The 27,895-nt window shown below is 37.6% G+C and overlaps 2 protein-coding genes across 2 annotated transcripts in view; one reads left to right on the top strand and one right to left on the bottom strand.

The window, feature by feature from the left end:
* Positions 1–63: 63 nt before the first annotated feature.
* TADA1 (transcriptional adaptor 1) lies at positions 64–20,284 on the bottom strand. The gene is made up of 8 exons (XM_063298516.1): positions 20,096–20,284; positions 13,067–13,158; positions 12,554–12,619; positions 4,581–4,678; positions 4,022–4,231; positions 2,559–2,710; positions 1,357–1,519; positions 64–841 (listed from the first exon to the last, which is right to left on the bottom strand). The coding sequence occupies exons 1-8, from the start codon at positions 20,167–20,169 to the stop codon at positions 689–691; spliced, it is 1,008 nt and encodes a 335-aa protein (XP_063154586.1). The 5' UTR covers positions 20,170–20,284; the 3' UTR covers positions 64–688.
* Positions 20,285–21,069: 785 nt separating this feature from the next.
* PRDX6 (peroxiredoxin 6) overlaps positions 21,070–27,895 on the top strand; it is a 14,461-nt gene continuing 7,635 nt past the window's right edge. The window contains exons 1-2 of the mRNA XM_063298514.1: positions 21,070–21,248; positions 26,559–26,715. Of these exons, the coding sequence (XP_063154584.1) occupies positions 21,157–21,248; positions 26,559–26,715 (249 nt within the window). The 5' untranslated portion in view covers positions 21,070–21,156. The remainder of the gene's footprint in view (positions 21,249–26,558; positions 26,716–27,895) is intronic.

Here is a 27,895-nt window from a genome sequence, read left to right as displayed (position 1 = left end):
TACTAGGGAACAACTTAGTTATCTTAAACTTTCAAAGAGGCAAAAATATACTTAAAAAGATAATCAGAGTGATAATTATATATTTTAGGGTCTTTTCACAGACTTAAATATTGCTGTTTTTACAAAGAAAAAAGAGATTATTTTTTTAATGAAAACTGTCTTGCAACAAAGTTTATTTTAATGAATCACAACTTCTCCCACATGTAGTAAACTCATATTATACAAAAGAAATACAAAAAAACAAAGCTTTGTGCAGTGTGTGTGTGCGTATACTCATACATACTGTGTATGCTTGTAAAAGCTGCCCAAGGCAGCAGCTCAGATGCCCTACATACATATCTGGGGACTGTAGGAACTCCATCTTTGTACTGTAAATATTGACTGAGCAACATTTTACACATTAAGGATGGAATGAAAATTCTGCTGCAACGGTGGAACAAAAATATTTTCAGAATGAATGCTGTTCGATTTGGTTGAAAATGGTCAGTAAAGTAGTCGATCTTCTAAGCAATCAGGGCTTTGTTTTACACTGTATGCTCTTCAGTTTGAGTCATATTTCCATGGGAAACATGTCCACACTTCCATTTGGAAGTGCTCATAAAATAATGCAAATGTTGAGATTCCAAAGTCAAAATGCCAACTGGCATATTCAAGATAATATTAGTCCAGCCCAAAGTCAGCACTGGTCTCAGCACATCAGGAGGCCTTCCTTTGCAGCCAACCTCTGCCGATGGATTTTGTCTTGCTGAAGCTCCTCATGGTTTGGGTGCCAGAGTTTCAGGATGATCCTTTCAATATTGAGAGCATAGACAGTATGGGCAGGCACCACTTCCCGGTGGATCTGCAGGAACCACAAGAGAAAATCATACTGGCTACAAATCATTATCTTAAATATCCACATTTATTTAGGCCATGCACACATAATATAATATGAACATCAGTACAACCAGGTTTGAAAGTTTCTCTCTTCCAGTAAAACTTGAGATTCATTGAAAAACAGCTGAGTGAAGAATATCAGAGGTGTATGGAACATTATGCATTAATTAATTATTACTGTTTTTTAAATTTGGTTTACAAATTTGAATTGAATTATGTTATTACTGGGATTACGGTTATCTTACTTAAAGACAATTCACTATGTCTTATGTTGTTGTAAGACACCATGAATCTAAAAGATGTGGCAGCATACACATTAAGAATGAATGGAAAGCAAGCTGTTTAGTTTCTTTCTGGGTATTCTGTTCAATTCCCCCCCCCACACACAATTACTTGTGGTAAGTTCTTTGTCAAAAAACATCTCCATCTCCATCAGGAGAACAGCAATTGAAATTAAAATAAATAACATGTAAAAATTACCTGCAGTGCCTCAAAGAGATCATACATGTTCACTGGAGGCAGACTTGCTGGTGAAGTGTCCCCAGAACAGGCCAAAAGGAGGGCTGCTTGCTGCTCTGCATCATCAGGCGGTAGATGGGAAGCAAGGTTTTGACCAGGTGGGGGAGCCAAGCAGGTAGGAGGACTAGGAAAAAGAACAAGTTGGGGGGAAATGGATCTGGCATTTTTGGAAAAATGGATCTGGAGTCCAGTTTTATCCATCTTCCCAGTGCTGGTTCAGATTCTGTCCTGAATACCAGAAGTGTGAATTGAAACATAGCCCTCAATAGGCCACTTGAAGGCCATGTGCAATGTCTGGTCTAAATAATGTTGTATAGCATTAGACTAGATTTGGATAAAAAATAAAATTTGGGGTGGCATTCAGTAGCAGCATTTTTCAACAAAATCTGAAAATTGTGGACAAGATGAAAATATGTATTTATTTGCTATCATTTATACTTATTTTTTACCTAGCTCCACAGATTCCTGGGAACTAACATCCAAATAAAATTTAATAAAATCATCATAACGATATGAAGATTAGAGATAATCCATGTTGTTGATCTTTCTGTATATCCATGCACAAAGCCAAATGATCTAAAGTAAACAGTACAAAAATAAAAGGTAGGAAAAATAATACGGAACTCTGGAGAGGTGTAACTTTTCTTCATGATTCTATAATTCAGTAATATGTAGAATGTGGTAATACTTGGTTGCAGGGATGTATAATGAAAACTTTACAAACCCAACCACAAAGAGCAACTTAACATATAGTATTTATTTTATTTACTTATTTTTCAAATTTCTATCACCACCCATCTCTCCCGAAAAGGGGACTCTGGGCAGTTTACAATAAAATCACGATTAAAACATATAAATTACAATATAAATAGATCAATAAAAATAAATATAAAATATAAAATATAGCAGAAGAACTAAACTTAAATCTATGGTTCAGCTTTTATATCACCTGCATGACCATTTGTTTCCCAATAAGCATGGTCCCAGAAATTTTACTACCTTATAAGTAATGTCTGGATTGAATAATAAAACTCATACAAATTTGGCTAGTCTCTCAATTTTTTTAAACCTTTGAATATTAGGACAATGTAGACGTTTCTGCTAAAAGGTAAGTTTCATATTCTCAAATTCTCTCCTGTGCTGCAAAGCAGATGCACACTTACCACTCAGTTAAGTTACTGTAAGCAATGACACTATTCTTCAGATATGGCTGTGGATTGACATTGCTTCCAAAAGCATATTTGAAGTGACTGTCCCGCACACGATAAGCCTTTCTCCTTGATATTACAGAGGTAAGGATATCCTTAAGATGCTTCTGCAGAGAAAGAAATATTTATTGCTTGCAAAAAGCCCACCAAAGTATACAATGTTGCTAAGCATATTATCCGATGCCCATATTGTGAAGACTGCAACATACAGTAAAGGTCATTGCCTGGATTCCCCTCTTGCTTCTGCCCCCCCCCGCCCCCGATCTATTATGGTTGCTTCTGGAATCCTTGCCTATCCTCAAGTGTGCCTCCATTACCAAAGCCCCTTACTTGGATGATGGCTTGCTCTCGTTTGACCTCAGAACTCCTATCCTGTTATCCCTTGGACCTATCAGGCCCAGCTATACATGAGATACTCAGGTTGACTCGAAAATCTAAATTCTGCATCCAAGAAGCTAATGGGAAAAGATGCAAATAAATTAAATATACAAATAATATTTGTGGATTCAACTGGTCTGAATCCTGCATCTGTGTTTTTTGCAGATTTTATTTATTTGTGGCAAGCCTACATTGGCAAGGCAAATAATTTAGCAAGGGGCATGTTGCCAGAGATTGTAAGAGTCAGAATTACTAACCCCTGCAACTAGAAACAAGTGAGACATGACAGGATGGCCATATCTCTCTACAGTATTCCTATCTGTCTCCTTGAGGAATAAAGGAAGACAGGAGACATCAGGGTTCTGGTCTGAACATCAAGAGGTGCTGAACCAACAACAGAGTCTCTCATCTCCTTTTCAGCCTCCTGCCTGGCTCATTTCCAGAAGTGCTTGAAGCAATTTTCCAGAATTATTCATTCTGATGTAAAACTTAGATGGGCCGCCTTCAAACTGTTTGTTTTATACAATGACTAAAAAAGACAGATGAGCAACACAAATTATGGCACCATCACATAACATTTATCTGGATTTTGAATTCTGCAGATTCTTGCTATGAACTAGGAAGAGTCCTTATACAGTAAAAGTCCACATAAGGCAACTGTCCTCCTCTAAGACTCAGAGTTGTAAATAAGAGGAAACAAAACAGAAGATAAAGGAGCCACAGTGGACAAGAAGATGTCTGTTTATAAAACAGATTCCAGTTGATCTTCAGATAAAATGTGAAGCGATAAAAACAAAAGCTTTCTTGGCCATATGTGAAGAAATAATTCCCCAAATTAATATTCTATGCTCTAGCAGACAAAGTAGTGTTCATAGGTTTGTTTTCTTGTAATATGGATGTCCTTTTTGCTCCTATTTCCAGAAAGCCAGCTAATCAGTGCTGAACTTTGCATTGTTCTTCATCATACACAAGGTATCTGAGTTTTCAGTTATATTACAGAGGAGAGCCAGGACTAAAATTGTCATTCTGTGTAATCATACCTCTACGGCATAGACAACAACTGTAACTGCTTCTTCGGAGACATTATCCAGGCCATGCTCATAAGCAGTTACAATCATCCTTCCTTCCAACTGGCCCCAAGTGGGAAGCATCATTGTGTGTGAACAAAGCTTCAGGTCATCATCGTCTTGGGGATCTTTGGCCACAAACTGCTGAGCTCCAGACAAGGGATTCTGGGGCTGGAACCGGTGCTGTAAAATAGAACAATATGGTTCCATTATCTAGACTGCAATATTGGCAAAATGTTGTGTCATTTGCACGTACTGATTATCACCCAGCTATGGCTTATGGTAATGAAAAATATTTTTATATTACCTTCCATTTAGCAGCCTCCCTAAAGACAACCCTCCCACACTGGACTAGGCAGAGTTTTTTTTGTTGTTTCCACTAAAAAATCTGAAATGAACATTAAAAATTCAGTTTCCTGATGAATTGCAAAGGGTAACAAACACTGCTGGGCGTACTCGGTGTTCTGGAGGCATAATGAGAACCTTGAAATGGGACTGCTGTGTGTTTCCAATTCTCCTAAGAGAAACTTACATCAAACTTCTGCCGTACAGAAGAAAACTTTTTCTTCCCTTTAGGCTTGCCAGGTTTTGGTGCAGAACCTCCTGTCCAAGGTAGAGAGCCAGCACCTTCTGAAAATAGAAAAGAGAGAAACACAAAGTTTTATAATTAGCACATTAGCAAATCATGCCCTCCCCAATTTAAGTATATCTTGGCTGTTTCCACTCCACAGGCCATCCCTCTTAATCATCACCTATCCATTTCTTATCTCAAGTCTTACTTACTGTCAGTCAGATATTCTCATTTTCATTCCAGCCAACTCAACTATGACATTTTAAACTGTACTTAACATGTCATTTTCTATCAGACAGAATTAATGACCAAGTAAAATTAAAAAATTAGCAGCATGGGTATTTCTCTGAACTACAGTCATGTTATTTTAGACTGCATTCTTCTTCAGTAGACTTTTAAAATATGTGTTCACATTACTTCTATCAGTGGGACTAGTAACTGATTATAATACACACACATAAAAATAGCTATTTTAAAACAGCCTTTCTTGATTTGATACACTTTTTTTTCTGGGCAGATAATGATCATTAAGATTTGAAAAACAATAGATTTTCATTCATAAGAAAGCCAGTGTGGTACAGCAGTTAAGGTGTTGGACCGGCTCTGGGGAGAGAAGTTCTAGTCCACCCTCAGTCACTAAAGCTCACTGTGTGTATTGGGCCAGTCACACTCTCAGCCCAGTCTACCTCACAAGAGTGTTGTTGGCTGCCTTGAGCTATATATGCCACTTTGATCTCCTAAATAAAAAAGAAGGATATAAAACAATTTAGCTAACTAACAATTAATTAAATGCAGTAAAGCAATTCTTTAGTAAGTAGAATTACAAATAAGGGCAGGTTCAGATTATCTAGCAGAAAGCTTGGAAAACAATCACCATAACTAACAACAATCCTCCTTCTCTGAATGTAATTCTACTGATAATGTACATTAAGCAAGTCATGCTACAATCTACAGATAGTCAATCTTTAGCAAAGATACACATCTGGATGAAAGTCCGAAGTCCAGCTGTAACACAGAGTAAGGCTTACAGTCTGCCTTCTTTTGGGCTGCACTGCACTGCTTCCTAGACAAGGAAAGCAGACAATATGGATGGGTGCTTTCTTATTTATTCATAAAGGGAATTAAGGGAAAGCAATGAGGGAGCCAAGTTTGAGGCAATACCACATTATTTCAGGTGGCTAAAATAAAAGCAAAGAATTCCAAAAAAATCAATAAAATAAAGTTGCAAACATTTTTATATAAATATATGGTGTGAAAGCACTGAAATGCTCTGTACAATTCAGGTGAATAATCTTCTAAAAATATACTGCAGAGCTAAAAAGCATTAAGTACAACTCAAATAATAAAGGGCAATTCCCTATGAGGAAATGCAGCATTTTTTTTAGCTTAGAGCAGGGGTTCTCAAATGTTATTTTAATATAGGGCAAAGTTTAATGACTTTTATTATTCTTAATTCAATATACAGGCATGTTTATATATTAATTAATATAATACTATATCATATTTCTATATCATATTACACAAAGTCTTAATAAAGATGTCCTGATGTCTGATGCAAGTACATAATTCACAGGATTTGTGTGATGATGTCATCATACATATGCCACTGTTTACCTCCCTACAGATGCCTATTCTCCAACTACTGATTCCAAGCCCCAACTTTTTGGCCAAATAAAAGGAAAAAAATCTCTCCAGACTGCAAGTTTGGTAATTCTAATAATCTCATAAAGAAAAGGAGAATGGGGAGGAGTGGAGGAGGGAGGGAAGGAGGGAAGAGAGAAATGCCAATCTGATTTTCATTTGTGTTTTCTAGTGCTATACAAGTTATCACCTGTTTCCTTCCACTCATCTGCGAATTGATTCAACCCCAAGCCTGCCTACCTAGCTGCTGTCACGTAGTCACTGTGTGTTTATTAAAAGTCTGTAGTGTGCACTCAGGCACCTCTGAGTTTTCATTTATTCTTGTCTATTCACCTTCACTGTTAAGGGTTTTCCACGCATCTTATGCAACCTGTGCACTGCATTTTATACCCTCTGCACACACACACATTAAAGAGAGAGTAAGTAAATGATTAAAATGTAATGGTGGGTGAGGGAAACATCAGTCAATGGGGATAGTCAAGAATTAAAGAAACAGAAGAAAGAAAAGAGACAATGCAGACTGAATTATATCTGAAGTATATTGATATTTCACTTAAATATTTGTTCTAGGTATATGGTTTTGAGACAATCCCTGAAATAAAAAAAACATGTCTTTATGTTAATTACTGGTATGCCACAGTAAGGGGCAGTATGTGGCTGCTCATGCTGGGCTCAAAAGCAGAGAAGCGTTTTGGCCTGGTTAGTACTTGTATGAGAATTCCTGTATGTCAGAATTTTAGACTAGCTGGAAAGATGAAAAACATCCCAGATGAAGGCACTGGCAAACCATTTTCATAATGTTGCCATTCAAAATTCATTGATATGTCTGTGAAATAATCTGGAGTTGAGCTAGATTTGAAGGAGACCTTATTAATTCATTAGATTTATATCCTGCCTACAACAGCCCACAAGAGGCCATACCTCTCCATGAACCTGCCAAGATGGTAGGCCAGACAGCCAAACACTTCGTTCTACTAAGGATAGAAGTCAGTTTACCACAGGAAGATTTTCCCATAGAAGAGAGAAATGGGGGCTGCTGAGCTGTCAAAAGGAAGGCTATGTCTTGGAAAACAAATCTGCCAGCAACCTGTGATCTAGACAGCACTAGCCATTGAAGACATTTTGTTATAATACTGAACAATGTTGGCTGGCATACTTAGGATGGGCTGGGTACAGGTTCGAGGATGGACCAGGGTATGACTCTTGAAGTGATCATGAGTAGGAGGACCTGAAGAGCAATTGGGGGCCAGCATGAGGCAGACTCTATCAGGGGGAGAGGGGGAGCCAGAAGAGAGAGGAAGGCTGTTCTACAAGCCAAAAAAGTAAGGCCGCCAGCCTCAGAAAGAAAGAAAGAAAACCAGCCAATATGTTTAGCCCTTTCTTATTTCTCAACAAAAAATAGGTGGAGGATTCTGAACTAGAAGAGTGCATATATGTTAAGCCAACATTACATGCATATATACATACAAGTATCTACAAGACTAAAACTCAAAGCCAAAACTAATAATTTGAGCCTTTCAATGAAGAGGGGAAAGAATTATTACTGTATATACAGGGCTGAGAAATTGATTACAGCAGTTTTAAGTAGAGGAAGAGAATTCAGCTAAAACACTGTTGACAGCAGTAGTATGGTAATAAATAAAAGAGAGAATATTTTTCAGTGTGTTTGCCCATATCCAAGGTTTGATGTGTTAATAAATCAAGAGAAAAATGCATCAAGAGGTACTCTGCTCTGTGATTTTCATCAAATCCTGAGAACACACAGAATGCCCATGACATTCAGGAATTCAAAGTAGTGTACATAAATCTCCCTTCCCCCTATTTTTCCCAATAACAACCCTGTGAGGTAGGTTGGGCTAAGAGCAAAGTCTTCCAGTGACCTCCTACTGTGGATGGACTAGAACCGAAGTCTCCCCATTCCAACCACTACACTGGCTCTCATCTGATTTGGATACCTTCAAAGATCATTATGCCTTTCTCAGTATTGTTATTAATTCATCACATCTATACAGTACCTAGCTTTTGTCTGACAGCTCAAGGTCCCATATATTGGGGTATTTCCCCTTTTTATCCCCAGAAAAATATTAAGATATATTTATCCCCAGAAAAATATTAAGCTGGTCTGATAGGTGGCCCAGTGAACTCTGTAGGCAAGTGAACGATGGAATGTCAAGCCTCTTGATCTAAATCCAATCTAAGATTATTTTGTTTAACTTGGCACAGTGGATTCAAAGAAATCTTTCTCAACTAGTATGTTAAAGTTTATTTCCAATTTTGGCACAAATGAAACAAGAACTAGAGAGATGTTCTAAAATTCTGATTAGTACCTGAGGCAAGATAAATGCAATTAAAATGAATGTAATTTAATATGATTTATATTTTAAGAGGTCTTCCTTTTTCATTTCTTCACACTAAGTGGATCAACAAGATTTTAAGCAATTTTTTTGGCCAGGTCATCCTTTGAGATTTTCATTGCTACATTATAATTGCCTGTTGGGAAAGGAAGTTTTAATTTTCTACACTTTAAAACTTATCAATGGGACTTTAATTTTGTTTCAATTATAGGCTGATCTAAGAACTTTCAGAATGCAGTTCCTCTTAGGGTTTTATTTCACCCCAGTGAAATCTTGACAGGTATGTGGTTCCTTGTTTATTCAATACTTGGGGTCGTAGATATGTCACAGATATAATTGTATAGTTTTGACTCTTTTACCCAGTGAATGTTTGTATTGTGTAACATAGTCTTTCATAATGTTATCTACAATTTGAATAACTCTACGGATTCGGCTTTTGGAACTTCTGTAGAACTTAAAACTACATTTACTTCAGAGGGCTTCTTTGCAACTTACTTAAGCACTTATTTGCTACTGCTACCTCCAACATTCTGTATTTGTTAGTCTTGGAAAAATTAAGTGCTCCCCCTTCAGTATCTTAATCTCTGGATATATCATAATGAGATTAATTAAGAATCTGAAGGGAAGGGAAAAAAGCACAATCATGAGTAAGATTTCACTTTCGAAGATTGAGCAATCAGGAAACCAGCAATCATACTTTTACAGAAAATTATACTCCCTATTTGCTAATTCAGTCAGTGAGTCCACAAAAGGCTAAATAGTTCTGAACAAATTGCCTTTGTCATTTCTACTTGGCAAAGGCAAAAATCTGTATAGAGGGATAGTATCAAAACAGGTATTTTAAAAAAACGTCAAGGAACAGCAAAGTATCTTGTAGGCTCCAGAAGTATTCATGTACTGTTTCCTTAAATAAATTTTATGGCTTACGGTTGCAGCAATAAACTTGAAAAGGTAGTGACAAGGTCACTGAAAGTCTCAATAAGATGTATGTGAATTGCAACAGCCTTGTATGCATTATGCTGTACTGTAGATTGCCATTTTTATTGTTATGGAGTAGAGGCTTATCCCAAACCTTCTGCCTATGATGGAGCAGAAGGTTTGGAGATGTCAGAATTGGGGAGTAGCAATGGGGAACCTCTATATGCAAAGCAGGTCTTTAACTGTAACACTGCTTTCTCTTCCAGTATTGAATGAAGAATATTACAATTTGGCTATATAAAAACATCATTTACTCCTGATGAATACAGCTGAGCCACAATTAAACAGCTCATCTATAGTTCTAGGGCAAAATAGTGCTACTCATACCCAAAAAACACACTCACCCTCTCAGATCCAATAGCTTAATTTTCATTTTTGAAAAAAATTACATCATTTTCTTTGTGAACTGCAACAGCCTTGTATGCATTATACCTTCAAATATTTACACTGTAGATTGCCTTTAAGGGTAAGTATACTATCTGTCCACAGCCCATTCTTTATAGGTTGTATCAAGTTTTCCTACTGGAGAAATAGTGAGCTTTCCATTGTGAACTACACTGGAACAAAAACTGCACACAGCCAAGCGTAAGATCGATGATCAGGTGGCTAGTATAAGTAGAGAAATCTTTAAGGCTTACCCCACTGAGAGAATCTCACAAATAGTTATACCAAATTGAAATAGCACCCACTGGAGTCAACAGAAAATCCCAGACATTAACTGTTTCCTTATTCCAGGGGATACTTTTCCATCTTATTAATTAGTCATTCAGGACACAATGATAGATGTTTAGCAGCCCCTGAAAGGAACCACCCAGTTAGATGTGTGGCAGAGGTAGGAAATTTATGTTACATGCCTTTTCACCAACAATGAACAGCAAAGGTTAACAATAAAGGAATGATACATGAATAACATTTTTATTTCAGAATCATGGGAGCTCTATCTCCAGTCTTCTGATACTAGATACCTCATTTTCCATCACTATTATATTCTTCCATGGGAAATAATCCAAGTTTTAGAAATACATTATTTCACCTTAGTTTTAACACAATAAATGAACACAATGCTAATCAAAATACTAGAATAATATAATACAAGTCAGAGTTCTGTTTATCAGATTATCCTAGGAAAGCATAAAGATTTATAAGGTTGACTCTTCAGGCAAGCCAAACTTAGTACATGAATACTTTTGGCTCTTCCTTTTAGGTTTTTTTTCAATGTAATTAAATATAATATTGAGTTGCTTTGCTTTAAAATACTTTCATTCATTCATACAAGGCTTCTCAGGTTTTCATGACTGATGATTTATAACCTGCCTTTCCCCCATGATCTCAGGGCAGTATACAAAGCATTGACTGGGCCATAGTGAGCTCCTTTGGCTGAGGATGGATTTGAATCTGGGCCCTTTCAGTCCTATGCCAATATCTGAACCAATACAGCAAACTGACTCTGAATTCTGAATACACTGTAGAGCAGAAGCGGGCAACTTTAGCATGACCAGGGATTCATTTGACATTTGGGAGGAGGGGCTGCAGTGGGTGGGATGATCCAAATCCACATGCCAGTCACTGTAACTAGTACAGGACTAAGCTAACTCACACAATCTCTTCTGAATTACTACTTTTCAAATTTTCCAGAAAATTTTTGAAAATGCTTTTTTTCCTCCCAGTTTCTATATAGTTCCTCCCAGATCTAGTATTATATTCTTTAGAAATATTCTGAATATTCCTCATGGTCATTCTTTGTAAACAGAGAACCTTAAAATGAAGTATTTGACCTTCTTACCTGCTAGCTGTTTTATGATACCTTCAGAGACCTAAGATAAGATATTATTCGTAACATTATCCTTTTGTTAATCTGGCTACTGGACTTATCGAAGTCTCTTTGGGTTCCTCAAAACCACGTTTTATGTTGGTTCTCAACTGCAACCTGGATGTAAGTTTTTATTTTGGTACACTTCTAAAATGGTTCTAGTTACAGCATTTATGTTTTAGGGTTATAGCTGTTTTTTTATCTGTTGTTGATTTTTAACATAAGGTTCTATTATTTTGAAGTTTATTGTGATTTACATTTAAACTGATTACTAGAAGTCATCTTGGGAAGGGTTTTGCTCTAAGAGGACATAAACATTCTAAATAAACAAATAATTATTGTAGGAGAACTGGAAGATTAAATTTTGCTTTGTGGAGGCTGTATTGTAAATTCTCAGGAATGAGAACTGCTTCTCCTGTTCCTATATGCATTGCTCTGAGGTCCCTGCGTGTCTCCTGCAAAGCATTTGCTCACCTCATACAGACACCAAGATGAGTATGTTGTGTGGGACTATATGAACATCATCTGTGTTAAATCATTAGCACTGCACTGAAACTCTTTCTACGGGAATCATATCATCTCAAGGTTCTACACGGAAGCTTCTGACCCCGGGTTACTGACCCCGGGTTACACATGCCCGTGATACAAGAGGCACAATGTCCTAATCCAGGCAGCCTGCTTTAGTTGTGTACTAAAGAAGGTGTAGCATGGGTTGGGCAATGTCATTTTGGTATGGTATGTCCACCGTTAACTTCCACCTAGAGCTAACAAGGGTGTGCCAGCTACACTAGTAGCTGACAAAGCAATTTCAAAGGTTTCTGTCTATATGACAGTGTGATTATGTAGAAACGATGCAGGTATGCCTTCCTTTTTTCTATATGCTCTCACATTAGAGAGTCCTGTGATTTTTTAAAATTTGGTCTGGGCCTCATGGTAGAGGCCTCAAGACCACCTCCCCTTAAGTGGGGGCTTACATACAGTCATATGAAAAAGTATAGAGTGAAGCTAAACATCTTAAAATGGCACAGACGGGCTTCTAAAAATGTGGCCCAATACTCATACAGCATGAAATGAGCACTAGAATTACCATATATTAAACACACTATAGGTCTCTCAATCCAGATGCAAAAGAGACTTTTTCAGTGACCTACCTGGTGCAGAAACCAAGATTTGGCATCGTGTGAGAATAGCCAACAAGAAGTCATTGTGAAAATGGACTGCCAAAAGAAAATACATGGTTTGCATTACAATTATGGTAATAATTCTTACAAGGAAGCATATATTTGCGTTAACTTCATAAATATGCACAGAAGATTTAATGGCATTCTCCAAGTCCAGAACTAAGTATCATACTCCTAATTCAGCAACCTATGATTTTTCAGCTTTTATCTTCTAAAAATTCTTCATGGGTAAATTTTACACTTGTAAATTCTTGTAAAGTGTTAAGTATTATCAGCCATTGATAAAATCTTCAAAGCTAAAAGAATGGCCTCACTGTTATGGCCTTATCTGTTCCTTTAGTCCGCTTTTTTTTTTTTTTAGTAACTAAATATAATTGAGATGCTGTATATTTTAAAGCATTTTAGTTAAACCCTAGAACAGTATACATTTGAACGTGAAAAATTCAGAAAACTAGCTGAGCAACTCAGAGATTATTTTCTTACCATTGTCTTGAGTGAGGAGCCTCCGAGCTTCCAGATCAAATTCTTCTTTGCTGATCTTTTGCTTAAACCATAGTTTCAAATTAGCCCAGTACCTGTGCAAGATATCAACAATGAATTACCAATAATGGATTTATCCTTTTCCTCTCTGTTTTATGAGAATATCACAGTTTCCTAGAATGTAATTGCAAGAAAGTCAGTATTTAACGAGCAGAATCTCAAACACAACTGATAGATTTCAGGTTGTGTGTGACTATTCTAGTTCATCTGGTCCTAAGATAGGGATGTGTAACCTTTTGGCAGCCAAGAGTGCACTAAATGGGGGGGGGGATGAAGACCACAATATGGGTGGGGCCACATCACATATAAGTTTGAGTTTAGAGGTTTTGGGGGGGCATTATGGTGAAACACCTATTTTTGTGCCCACACTATACTTTTTATCTGTTTCCCACCCTGTTAGCCAGAGAGGACTATAAAATCTTAGCCAGAGAAGACAGTATAAAAGTAATTTGGAGGGTGCAGATTGCCCAACCCTGGCAACCCTGGAGGGTGCAGATTGCCCAACGTTTTAAGGAAATAAAACGCTACCATCCAACTTATTCCAGTAACGGCACTCAAAAAAAACTTACTGGAGTTCACTGCACAGACACACACAAAGGCTTTTTTCACTGGGACAAATGCAGAATATGTTTTTTGTGATTTTACCTTTGGCAGTAAATCTCTTATTCCTATTTCTAAAATGTAAAAAGTCTGGTATTAAGTGAGCATGCACACCCTGGAATTTTTCAGAAATTTAGCTCTATGTATTTGTAGAGCTTGTAGAGAAAGTTATTCTGTGGATATTCACTCTAAAATGAATGAGAGCAAGCCTGATCTTCAGAATGCTGAGGATCAGATTGATGCTTATTTTCCCTAATTGTCATCAGCCCTAGCAGTAACAGGTTGCATTTAGCTGTGACTGAACAACAGCTCAGGAAAACAGTGAGTTTATTGGACAAGACAAAAAGGTGAGAAAATCATAAAGGTTTTCAAACAACAGTGGATTTAGTACCAAAAACTAGGAAGAAGATGGATGATTAGGTTTGCTGTATAGGCCCTCTGCACTCTGGCAAGCAGGATTTAAAAAGCAGAGATGAAAGGCAAAGATAAAAGGCAAAAGTTAAAAGGAAGAATATCCAGTGTGAATATCCAGAATATCCATCCATTCATGGACTGGGGAGCTTTGAGGATCAGAATTTCTCCATTCTGTATTGGGGAACTTCTTTTGCCTCTGTCCATCTTAATTTTTGCTGCAACAATTTGAAAACACTTTAAAAGTATGTTCCAAAATTAAAGTGTCCCTCCAGTGACAGTCCACCTTTTCATTTATTTTTTTCTGAGTAAAGAATGAAGCTAAGGGTGAATATTTCACCAATACATTGTTTTGCTACAGTATTCAGAATCCTGAAGTTTAGGTAAAAATCTTGTTGTTTATTCGTTTAGTCGCTTCCAACTCGTGACTTCATGGACCAGCCCACACCAGAGCTTCCTGTCAGTTGTCAACACCCCCAGCTCCCCCAGGGACGAGTCCGTCACCTCCGTGGTCTGTTCTTACTGTTGCTACCTGGTCGTTATACAGATTCTTCAGGAGGCATACAAGATGACTTGGTATCCCCATACCGCTAAGAACTTGCCACAATTTGTTATGGTCCACACAGTCAAAGGCTTTAGAATAGTCAATAAAACAGAAATAGATGTTTTTCTGAAACCCCCTGGCTATTTCCATTATCCAGTGGATATTGGCAATTTGGTCCCTAGTTCCTCTGCCTTTTCTAAACCCAGCTTGTACATCTGGAAATTCTTGCTCCATGAATTGCTGAAGTCTACCTTGCAGGATCTTGAGCATTACCTTACTGGCATGTGAAATGAGTGCCACTGTTCGATAGTTTGAACATTCTTTAGTGTTTCCCTTTTTTGGTATGGGGATATAAGTTGATTTTTTCCAGTCTGATGGCCATTCTTGTGTTTTCCAAATTTGCTGGCATATAGCATGCATTACCTTGACAGCATCATCTTGCAAGGTTTTGAACAGTTCAGCTGGGATGCCGTCATCTCCTGCTGCCTTGTTATTAGCAATGCTTCTTAAGGCCCATTCAACCTCACTCTTCAGGATGTCTGGCTCTAGCTCACTGACCACACTGTCAAAGCTATCCCCGATATTGTTATCCTTCCTATACAGGTCTTCTGTATATTCTTGCCACTTTTTCTTGATCTCTTCTTCTTAGCTGAATATAAAGCTAATGTGCAGCTAAATAGCCAACAGGGGGAGCTCAAATTCTGTCTTTTAAAATGCCCTGTATCTTTGAATGAAATTTTATTTTTAAAAAGAAAGAAGATTGAGAAGTCTGCTGCAGAAGTAACATGTATGACAAAAGAATTCACAGGAGATCATGTCTTATCATTAATCTAGATTTGAGCTTCACATACAAACGACTGAGTAACAATATTGATGAAATATTTATTCAAAGAACTTGATTTATTCAAAGAACTTGATTTTCTTGGAATCCCCCTAAAATGAAGCATAAACATGTCATTTCACCAACTTATGTTCACATCAGTGAAATTTTTCAAGCTCTGTGAATTTTGAATTGTCATCTGAACTCTACTTCTGGCTAGTCACAATGCCTACTGTTCACTGAAAAGATACTTTCTTGGAAATCTTAGTGACACTCTTAGAGTGCCAATTTAAAAATGAATGCTTTTCTAATTGTAAAAATGTCAGTTCAGATGAACCCTATCTATTAATAAAAAGTTTATGACTTTTACAATGGAACCCTAGGATTGACCAAGATTCTCTGTTGAGATACAAAAAGCCCCTCACTGAGGGGGCATGGAAGAGGGTAGTGGTTATGATAATTAAGCCAGTTAAGGTTTGTAATGCAGACCAGCCTTACAAAAAATTGTTAAAAAACCATCTAGCTGTCCACAAATGCTTCCATGCCTGCTGGCAACATCTACCTAACACTGCTTTCTTCTCCTTCTACATAGTTTTCTTCACTCCCTTTATTTATAAGCTACCTAAGACAGTTAAAAATCAGGACTCTTAAAAATCAGCAACTTTTCCAACTCTGATCTTTTACTAACACAGCTTTACTCCTACAATGTCTAAGACAGTTAAGAAAAATTAAGACAACTAAAACAACAACAAATTTAAAGATAATATATTTAAAATAATAGTTAATTGCACCATGATAGTATCACTAAAACACTGAACAGGCATCAAAACAACAAAATAATATGGTGAAACTGACAACTAAGTTACCAAAAGAAAATACTGTCTACAAAGCAGAGATGGAAAATGACAAGTTAGCATCCCAAAAAGAAAAGTTTCATAGCTCAGGGGACAACTATTAAAAAGGCATACCCACTCCACTACAGAGGGGAAAGGTTCTGGTAATGATCTAAGATGATGTTCATCTGATAACTGTATCATCTATATGGACCATGTAGAGGAAACTGATTCTTCAAGGACATTAGGATTTAAAGATAAAGACTTGGGTATACTAGTGGATCACAAGATCAACATGTCCCAACAATGTAATGCAGCTGCAAAGAAGGCCAATGACATCTTGAAGAGCATCCCGAGGAGCACAGAGTCCACATCACAAAAAGTAATTAACCCACTCTACCCTGCCTTGGTCAGGCCTCACTTGGAGTACTGCATTTAGTTCTGCATAGCCCAGTTTAAAAAGGACATTAATAAACTGGAGGAAGACCAGAGAAGGACAACCAAGATGGGCAAAGGGCTACGAGGAACAGTTAAAAGACTGAGGTACGTTTAGCTTACAGAAGAGAAAGTTGAGAGGGGACATGATAGCTGTCTTCAAATAACTGGAGCTCTGTCACATTGTCGAGGGTTCAAACTTATTCTGACTTGCTCCAGAAGGTAAGAATAGAATTAACAGGATGAAAATTGAAGGATGTACAGTAGATACAGATTAGACATTAGGAAGAACTTCTTGGCAGAAAGAGTTGTCATTCAGTGGAATAGGTTACTGCACAGAGTGGTTTCTTCCCTTTAACTGGAAGTTTTCAAACAGAGGCTGGTTAACCATCTATTGGGGATGGTGTAGCAACTCCTGCAGTGTGCAGGGGTTGGACTTGATGACCTCTTGGGTTGCTTCCAACTCTATGATTCTAAAGAGCAGTACTGATACTCAAACAGAGGTTGGAAACAATGAAGATGATAAAATACTGGAATAGCATGTTCCATATCACTGATTCTGACAAAGGATCCTTGCTGCTGTATCACAGACTGATATGGCAGAATATCTTTCAAAGGCAGTTACAAATAACTGATTGACTAGAATGCAACCTATCCCACCCTGCTCAAACTTTCCTGTTACAAAATGCTTCCTAATGCCCTTGGTTACATTTGCTCTTTTTTGGGACAAGTGAGCATTATTTCCAAATAATTCAATGGGAGGCAGCTGCCAGTAGCGCTTATTTTCAAAGAAAATTTACAGAAACCATTTGATATTGAACAGCAATCTTAGAATAAAAGATGATCCTGACATCTCAAAGCTGCATACCAGTTATTAACTCTCTCTGCAAGATGTAGTTTCTATTTCCATGATCATCTTCACTGCCTCTGAACTTTTCCAGTTTTTCTGAATCCTTACATTGTGGTGCCCCAAACTAGATATAATGTTTGTAAAATAAATAGAACTATTATAATTTGGAAATTATATTTCTCTGATGCAGTCTAAAATTTCACTTACCTTTTTTGCAGCCATATCACAATTTATATTCAGTTTTCAATCAAATTCTATTGCAGTATCTTTTTCAAAGGTATTATTATCAAGCCAGGAATTATGTATCCTGTACTACATTTGATTGCTGTTTCTGAAGAACTTTGTTCTTTGTTAAATTTTACTCTCTTACTCATTTTGCTAACTTATCAAGAGTGTTTGAAATTATCCCTATCTTCAAGGATATTCAGATATCCAATCCCATTTTATGTTAACTGCAAATCTGATAAGCATTCTCCCCCCACCCCCAGGCTCCAAATCATTAAAAAATAGAATTTAGGACTGAACTTATGGCATATTACTTGATACCTCAGTTCAGTACAATGAGACTTCATGAAGTATGATTTCTGAGCCAATTATATAGTCATGGTATCCAGCCTACATTTAACTAGCTTATTCATTTTTTGTAAAATGCTTTGTTAAAACTGAGATACAGTACACTGTACACAGTGTCCCCACAATCTACTAATTACTGAATTAAAATATGAGATAACCTTTTAAAATGTGTTCTTGACAAATCCATGCTGATACAGTTTTCAAGGAGTTTACAGCTCAATTGCTTTATAATCTATTCTAGAATCTTCCCAGGTATCAATGACAGAATGACTGCTCTATAGCTTTTGGATCCTTCTTTTTTGCCTTTCTGAAGCTAGGAATTCTATCATTTCTCAAATAATATATAAAGGGCCACACTTTCTATCCACCTACCCCACACTGGTTCTCCCAAGTGCCCATTTCCCTAGTACTGGTTGTGGGCAGATAAGGAGGATGCTCAGAGTGGTATTCCCAACTTGGCCTTTGACAAATACATAAAATATAAATAAAATAAAAATTTAAAATATATTGTTTTTCCTCTCATAGCACTCTGGTACAATTTTCACATAATAGTAGTGAAAAGAGGATACTGTATTATCTGGGACATCGTAGAAAAACAGAGATCCATTCATGAAGTGAATGAGGACTGCTAAACAGTGATAGATAAAATTATGTCTACATTTTAATTCCTGTACATTTATTTCTAGAGCCAGTTTGGTGTAGTACTTAAGGCACCAGGCTAGAAACCAGGAGGCTGTGAGTTCTAGTTCTACCTTGGACCAGTTCTACCTTGGCCAGCTGGGTGACCTTGGGCCAGTCACTTTCTCTCTGCCCTAGGAAGGAAGCAATGGCAAACTACTTCCAAAATCTTGCCAAGAAAACTGCAGGGACTAGTCCAGGCAGTTGCCAGGTGTCAACACTGACTCAGCACACACACAAAACACAAGCGTTATTTCTAGAGTATTCCAAATTAAAGGTTAGTAAAATTTGTTCAAAATAAAGTGTCTACTTATATTGCATCTGCAATATAAATATTTAATTTAAATTACATGTTTTTAAAAAACAATGTTTTAAAAAGTGGAGGATTAATATTGGCCTACTATTACAAACAGCTGGCTGGTTTATTTTTCTATATGCACTAAACTATAGTGGCTTGTTTGGGCCTGCCACCCCCCCAAATCAAGCTGCATTAATTTATTACAGGAAACTAGAGACTTGTGATATTTTAAAGACAGACCCACATATGTCTACTCAGAAGTAAACTGCTTAGTTACTTCCAGGAGTATATAGAATTGCTGCCTAAAAGAATTAGGTAGATATTTCTGTGAATATGGGCACAGTAATTTTTAGGCAGCAATTCTAGATATATTTGCTTTAAAACCTATAAATTCATATGCACATGACTCTATATCATTAGTCTCCAAGGTGCACAAAATCACCTTTGTTCTGAGAATCTGTGAAGCACTTGGAATGGGCTATATAAAACCTAGTTAAAATTATAACCGTGATGTCTTGAATAACTGAAAGCCCCTAAAAAGTAGGATGCTGTAGCTTAATAACTAGTTAACAGCCGAATCTTTCATCCTCCCTGATCAACATTTCTGGGGGAAAAAAATATTTGTATTGCTGAGCAGGCTGAAATAAAGCCTGGCCATTCGGTTCTGAAGAACAATGAAATGGAAAATAGGAATATGTTCTTCAGAAAGGGCAGTGGGTAAGATCATTCTTTCTTTTCCTCTGTGTATTTTATATATGGAGAGAAGAGGGCTGATTGGGCATCCATTTACGCTCGAGCTTTAAAAACACCCAATGCAGAGAAAAATCGAGATCGATGCTTGTCAGGGCCAACTAGGCCTCTGCTGCAAATGCGGCCAACGGCTTAAAGAAGAAACGACGGGAAAAAAGAAAGCGCCTGATTGTCACTTACTGCTTCACATTTTCGCCCAAAGCTTCGCTCAGGTTTTTCTTGGCCACCTCCAGCTCACTCACGTACGTCGCCATGACAGGCGGAGCGCTTGGCAGCAAGCGCCCGCCCGCTCTAATTTTATTGCCCGCGAGGCCGCATCAACCTCAATAGCAATTCTCACAGCTTAATTTTGTTTCTTTGTTTCGCAGCTCCTGGCCGTAACTGGAAAGAGACTTAGCCTCTGATTCCAAAATGACTCTAAACCGAGTTAAAATTAGATATGAATAACTGTACACCAGACCCTATCAGATGCTAACTTGCTATAGGAAAAAAGCACTTCATTCCGGGGGCCATTTAGTATCTTTACCAATCGGATTGCAGCCAAACTTCGCTTGATGGCTCACACAGCCCCAGGATTTTTTTTTAAGAGCGGAGAGATTAACGGAGGCCAGTGGGATAATTTAAATTAATAGCAATTTTAACTGCGATCCTAAACATCCGATTCAAGTTCTTTGGTCAGACCTCCGACTGAACATGTACGCGACTAGGCTGTTTTGTAAAACTCATTGTTATTTTCTCGCTCTGCCCCCTCGCCCGCCTTTAGCGTTTCCCAAGCTGCCTCACTGGCGACTTTTTCCGGGGTTCAGGCGGCGTCGATTGTTTCTGCAGCCCCCCCCCCCTTATTACTTTCCCTTCCGATTGCCTTTTTCTCTTTCCACCAAGAAAAGGAACTTCTTTTATGGACCAGAAGGTTTTAGGCTTTCTCGCCAATTACGCCTGCAACTATATGAATATTGCGAAGAAGCCCCATCGTGCAACATCAGGGGACTCGCTTCAGAGAATCGGAAGCCGTAGATTCAACCCGGCCGCGACCTTTCCCCCATCCGCACCGTCTACAAAGACTCCCGACGCTCCGCAAGAGTAACCCTAGGGGTGGAAAATTCCTCCAGGCCCGCCCTCAAGCCGCGCCCCCTCGCTAGGCTCTGTGGGTCCCGCGATTTCGTCTCTCCTTCCACCTTGCGTTTCGGGTGTTTGAGCGCAGCTGAGCCGATCTCCCGCTCTTGCTACTACAGTAAAGTACCATGCCGGGCCTGCTGCTAGGAGATGAGGCGCCTAATTTCCAGGCTGACACTACCCACGGTCCCATACGCTTCCATGAATTTCTGGGCAACTCGTGAGTACGAGGGGCGACAGTGGTCGCTGGGTGAGGGCTGCGCTTAGTCGGCTGCTCTACTCGCTCGCCTTCACTTGATAGGACCGCCTTGCCCTAGAGCGCCGTAGATACTTTCGTCCTTCTTTCGTTGATGGAAGGGTTGGCGGTAGATCCGCTACTACAGGCGGAGAAAAAGGCTACCAAGATAATCAACGATGCTAGAGAAACTAAAAGGGCTGCAGCATCTTCGTGGAAACAGTGGATAACTGTCCTGGGTGGAGGGAATGGATATCTTCCCTTAGTTAATTACCTCCAAAGAGGGAAGAAGGCAAAGGTGAAACCTTTTGCTCCGCTCCCTCTTCGTTCTACCTTCGCTTGCTTTAAAAATAAGCACTCTGGACGCTCCAGTTGCCAAACTACAACTTTTAGCAATCCCAGGAAGCCTGGCTAATGAGAGGAATACTTGGAGTGTTACTTGAGAAAGCTCTGTAGTGCTCCAAGATGCTACATGGGAAGGAACAAGAAAGGATATAAGCCAAATAACCGTGGAGCATGCTGGTTGCTGTTCTTTTGTCCTGTCCCATCCCTAATTGAAGCAAGATGGCCTGCAGGAATAATTTTAATGATTTGTACATTTCTATTATTTCATTGTGCCTTTATTAATCTATCTTGTGTTTTGCACATAAGCTAGCATGAAAGTTGGAATATAAATAATTATAACAGGAATAAATTGGTTATTGAACTATATATGATGTGAATGAAGTGGGCAGGTAATTATTCTTATCTCTTGAGGCTGGAACACAGAGTCCCATTTAAATTGGTGGGCAGAAAGTTCAAACAAGAGAGAAAATCATTCACACATTGCATAAATTGGTTACTGTATTTATTGTCACAAAATGTGGCTTTCAAAAGAGTTAATATATCAATTAGCTCTAAATTCTCAGAAACCTTTTGAGTATCAGCGACTTGAGAATATATGCTGCGAAATGATTTCTTTGTTCATGTCCCTCTTTTGAGTTTTTGAAAATGCTTTGTCCAAAAAAGCGAACAGAATACTGAATCAGATAGCCCTTGGCAAGGTTTTCTTATGCTGTGCCTTTGGTAAGCGGGTATAGTATTCTTAGGTTGGGGTTCTTCAGAGTTGTAGTAAAGGCTTAGAAATTACAGGATGCTGATGAAAGAAAATAATCTTAGGTGAATTGATGGAACATGATTTCATTAGTGTATGAAATAAAATAGTGAATGGTTTATAAAATTCCAGTATTTTCCAACTTCTTTTCAATGATATGGGGCCTACCATACCCACCTCCTCTCCGTATACTACTTGGTACTTAGCATTATTTATGCAAGCACTTGTGGCCAAAATTGATTTAGACGTAAGTGATTGTGTTTGTATTACAGTGGACTTGCTTTCCTGAGGAAGTTTTAATAATACTTGGATCACAGGGATCAGAGAATCAAAGAAAATACAAGATTTCATAATCTAACCTTTATTCTACCCTTCCAATTAAATGTATTCTGTAGCACGAAATGCAGCTACATGCTATGTGCTATTCACATTTATTGTGTGCTGTATAATATAGAAATAATTGTTGACCCAAGGTAAGCAATCTTTTTGAATTACTGGAGACACATTAGGTATTTTGAGAATACGTTGGAGATCCTCTTACAAAATGGTTGCCATAGGGAGGGAATGCCTCTTCATTAATAGTTACCATGGTAAGCGTGGCTAGTTGCAGAACACCAATTTATTAGAAGGCAGGCTCGTAAGATCCCAGACACTTCCCAGTCTACAAGATGTTCTCTACTGCCCTAGCTTAAATTTACTTTTTTTGAGTGAATTGATAGATTTCCAAGAAAGCACTGGGGAACAGCTGCCTTTTTATTTTCTAACAAAACTCTCAAAGCCCAAAGGGCATTCTTGTAAATAAAGATGATGCTAGGAGCAGAGGCTTTGTCAGCTTCCCTCTTTTTAACTAGAAGACTTTTAAAAAATCAGAAGGGACAAGGAAGTGTTCTGATATTAAGTTGTCTATCCCTGTTGTGGTTAGAGACAAGCAGCTTTTCTTTGGACTCTGGGAAGGAAACCAATACTCTAATTTCTTTGGGGAATCTTACTAGGTACCTTTATTTTGAGGGTCCCAATGAGGTCTAAATGACAGAGTTTCTGCTACCTTATGAAATTAATGAATGTATTATTCCATAAGTTTTCACGGATCACAGTCTACATCACCGGATGCTTGAGAAGGAAGTGTTATATATACACTAGGGTTGTGCAGTGCTTCGGATTCAATTCAAAAAGGTGCTTTTTAGAAGGTAATGGGTATCTCTAACTTTTTTAAAGCAGACTTATCTTTTCATGGGATTTTTCCGTGCATCCCAGGAAAAGATGCAGATGCTTTAAAGAACTGAAGGCAGATGCTGTATCCATGCCCTTCCATGAAACCACCTTTCACATTTTAACTGTGTTACCTTGCAAGCTAACCCAAAGGTCTAGTTAATAAATATGCTGCCATTTTGCTCCTCACTTCCTAGTCAAGGTAATGAAAGTCCTAAGTTTACCATGTGATCTGACCACCATCTGAGATTTATAAAAATCAGAATTTAATATGACAAACTTTGGTTACAAGGCACATAGCAATCCTATCAAGTAAACCTTGTAACCGCAGTTTCTTGTTTTGCATGACCCAGAAAACTCTGGTTACAAATTTTGGTGTATGGATTTTTTCAGAGCTGCTAATCATGGTTTGAGCAAAGGAAACAACAGTTTAAGACTTCTAATTTGATTGCTACAAAGGGGATAGAGGCTTTGAAGAAATGCTTGTACATATATCTGGTAATAAGCAAAATTCGAATTGATCAGTTTCCTTTTATTAAAGCATACTTCAATGAATTTGTTAAATAACTCAATTTGTGCCAATAGCAAGCCTGTAAGCATTATGGGCTGGAATTCTCTTTTTCATTTGAGCTGCAGTGTTACAATAGTGTTAGAACATTCTAACTCAAACCCATATATTTGCATGGGTATATTCTTTGATTATTGAAAACTGAAATCATTCTCAAGATCATGTTAATCATTAGACTGAGAAATACATGATGATGGATGATGGATTTTATAGTTGGTTTTTCTAACTAGATTTATAAAAAAAACAAAACATAGATATGTATACTTCTCTAATATAGCCCTTTATAATGTGATTATTCTGGAAATACACAAAATACAAACATTTGAAGATCATTTGTTCATCTTATCTTTTTGCCTTAAACTGTAATGCTCAATGGTTTTACAGTTAGAATACAAAACTCTGCTTTCTTTAAATCAGTGATATAATCCCTTGGGTTAAGCATTAAATTGCAACTCTGAGACAAGTCATTTCATTCTCAGAGGTACAGACAAAAGAGCAAAGGGTAGATTCTGTTGCTCAATAGTTTTTTTTTTTTTTTTCCTTTTCCCCTGTAGCGGCTGTTTGGCTAGAGTCCAACTTGGCACCTTCCAGAGTACTGGGCATTCAGCACCCATAGTTCTCAGCCAGCATGACAAGGATATGGTGGCTGGGTATTTCAGAAGTTGAAGTTTGACACATCTGAAGGGTGCCAGATTGGAAAAAGCTAGAATACAGAATAAATCTTTGCAGTAGGCCAAGGCTGAAGGACAGAATGTTATATAGTTGCAAGAGAAACAAAAGCCTTCCTGTATTGGCTGACATGTGAATGTAATTTACATTTTCATCTGACTATCATATGTAGTACTAAGATAGCTGTCAGAAGTTGTTTTACAGCGTCGTAGTATGCATGCAGAAACCAACAATGATCTTTTAAGGATTTCCAAACTTATCCTAACACAATACAGGCTTGCTGTTTTTCTGCTAGAGCCTCCAGATTGGTCATACTATCTGCAACTTTTATGGTTTTACATCAGTTTTTGTCTCCCACACAGCCATAGGTATCTGTAACAAGCCACAGTGGTGTCAAAATGATGACACACGTACAGAACAGAAATCATATAACCGTTGCCTATTTGCCAGTTACTCTTTGATTTAACAGATCCTTGATAATATGAATGATCTCTGTGTAACTTTAAAGTGAGTTCATACATCTGAATAAGCTTTAATCAGGTTTACTTCTTCTTTTTTTTATTACTATTTGCTAATCCATTGAATTTTATAAATCATATTTTTCTGTTGAGATAGGTTCACACATCAGACTAAACCAAAAATTATCACAACAGAAATTGTAGACATAAATTAAGTATTTCTAAGACTTCTTAAACACGAAATATATATATATATATATATATATATATATTTTCAAATTTGGATTATATAACAATGTGCTAGAATTTTGCAACATTTTGTTTGAAACGACCCCATGGCTCCAGGAAGATTATTTATTTCATGAACGTCTTTGATTCCTTTATCCTTAATATGTAAAAAGTAACAAAAAGGGAACAGTTAGTTTGCAACTATAGCACCATATATGTAACTGTGCTAACTCGTGCCTTTATTGAAACTGGCTGTACTATTCAGTTTTGGCTTCAGCATTGCTGACTCATACCTTACCAAACAGGAGCTGGATCTTGCACAAAGGACTTTGGGAAGATACGTGCTACTATGAAAAATGTCTCTGTATGATATATTGTACATGTGCAATTCCACCAAAAGACCTTGAAATGCAGGCAGACCAGTTTGGAGAGGTGGGAGGAAGTATTAGCATTTAATGGAGCAACTGTATGAGGGTTGGTGAAGGTAGTAAATCTCTTTGGCACTGTGTAATGCTTCAGTTGAGAAGGCGTTTATGACTGGGGAATAACTAAATGAAATTCTGGGTGTTGCATAATGGAACCAGTACAATAGAAGTGAAAGGAACAAAGATAACTCTATTGGTACACGAGGAAATTAAAAAAAAAAACACACCCTAGGATTAATTAAAGTAATTTAACAGGGTGTACATGCTTTCTTAGAATTCTGCCTTGGCCTAGCTCAGCCTTCTCTAACCAGGTGTCCTCTAGATGAATTTGATTTCAGATCCTATAATCCCTAGCAAACAAAGGATTATGCTTTGTTTGCTGAGGATTATGGGATTTGAATCCCAACTCAACTGGGATAGCTCAAAAATCAGAGAAAGGAAAAAGGAGTAAAAATCACTAAGGAGAAGAATCATTTAGGTATTCCAACCTATCAGTTTTCTAGTGCCAATTAGCTCCCAGTGCTCTTAGCCCTAACCAACCAGATCACAGTTCACTGAATAATTGAAAATAAACTTTGAAACGACACTTTAAATCTGCCTTACTAGGCTTCAGTGCTAACTGCCACGTGGTCCTTTTTCTTTCAGGTGGGGCATCCTCTTCTCTCATCCACGGGACTTTACTCCAGTGTGCACAACAGAACTTGGCCGAGCGGCAAAGTTAGCTCCAGAATTTGCCAAGCGTAATATTAAATTAATAGCCCTCTCTATTGATGATGTTAATGACCATCTCGCTTGGAGCAAGGTATTGTGGGAAAAAACTGACAAAGCTGAAAGAGTTGGAATGAGAGTCAGAATGTTACTTTGAACAAGACATGGAAAGCATTTTGATAGTCCGCATTTAATGTTTTGGGGGATTGCTGAAGTGGATAGTGTGATGCAAAATGGGCAGGATCCATGTATGTGGGATGGGTGGTGATTTTCAGGTTTTCTTTTTAAAAGAAAAGATAAGGTCATTTTAGAGTATTCATTACGGTTTTCTTTTGTTTCCTGTCTCAAAGTGGTAAGAACTGGTGTACTTGACAACCTGGTACCAAGTTGTGACAGTGCATTTAGAGAAGCTCTTAAGTGCCACAGAAATAGACACTGAGGACCACAGATTGACCATCCTTTTTGATTTAGCATTACAATGTATGGCCTTGAGCCTGCATGCTCATATTCTTCTGGAGTTGTATTATGGAGAGATTGAAAACTTCAGTATTAGTTTTAGATGAATCATAATCTTTACATTCAAACCTTTAGCTGTTTAATTGTGGGTAACTGAAACAAACTAACTTCAGAAACCAGTTTCAGGATTATTATTTAACATATTCATATACTGCAGTAGGAAGCCTGATGAGTGCCAGAGAGTTATCTGTAGACAGACCAATGTTCATAGGTACCCCTATAGCATTATTTCACTGTTTTCTCCCGTGAACAGATGTGAAGGAATAAATGAACAAAACTGTTGCTGACATTTCAGGCCCAAAACTTTAGGATTATATTTCCTCTAAACGTAATGGACTATAATTCCTATCATCCTTACTTATAATTGCATCATAGTTCAGTTGTGAACATACTGCTATAGGGCAGTCTTCACATGTTTAAACATACTTATCAGTAAAGCAATGATTTTTTTAAAAAGGTGTAGCAAGAGAAAATCAAAAACAAAAACTAAACGAAAGCAAAAAAATGTAATTTGGGAGTATTTATAAATATATTTGTTTTTGTTTTAAGGAAAGCATTAAGACAGTATTTCAGGTTTGATATACCTAGATCTCTGTCATTCTTTTTCCTCCAGTATAATGGTTTGCTTGATCCTAGGTTTTTTATATTTATATATAAATTAAATAAATAATACATTGCCATGAACAAAGTATTTTTAGGAATTAAAGATGTAATCATTTTAATTGTGGCTATTCTGCAAAGCAGTGATAAAGACACCT

Source organism: Candoia aspera, chromosome 3 (genome assembly GCF_035149785.1).
Source record: "Candoia aspera isolate rCanAsp1 chromosome 3, rCanAsp1.hap2, whole genome shotgun sequence".
Lineage (NCBI taxonomy): Eukaryota > Metazoa > Chordata > Lepidosauria > Squamata > Boidae > Candoia > Candoia aspera.
This window is presented reverse-complemented; position numbering and strand designations above follow the sequence as displayed.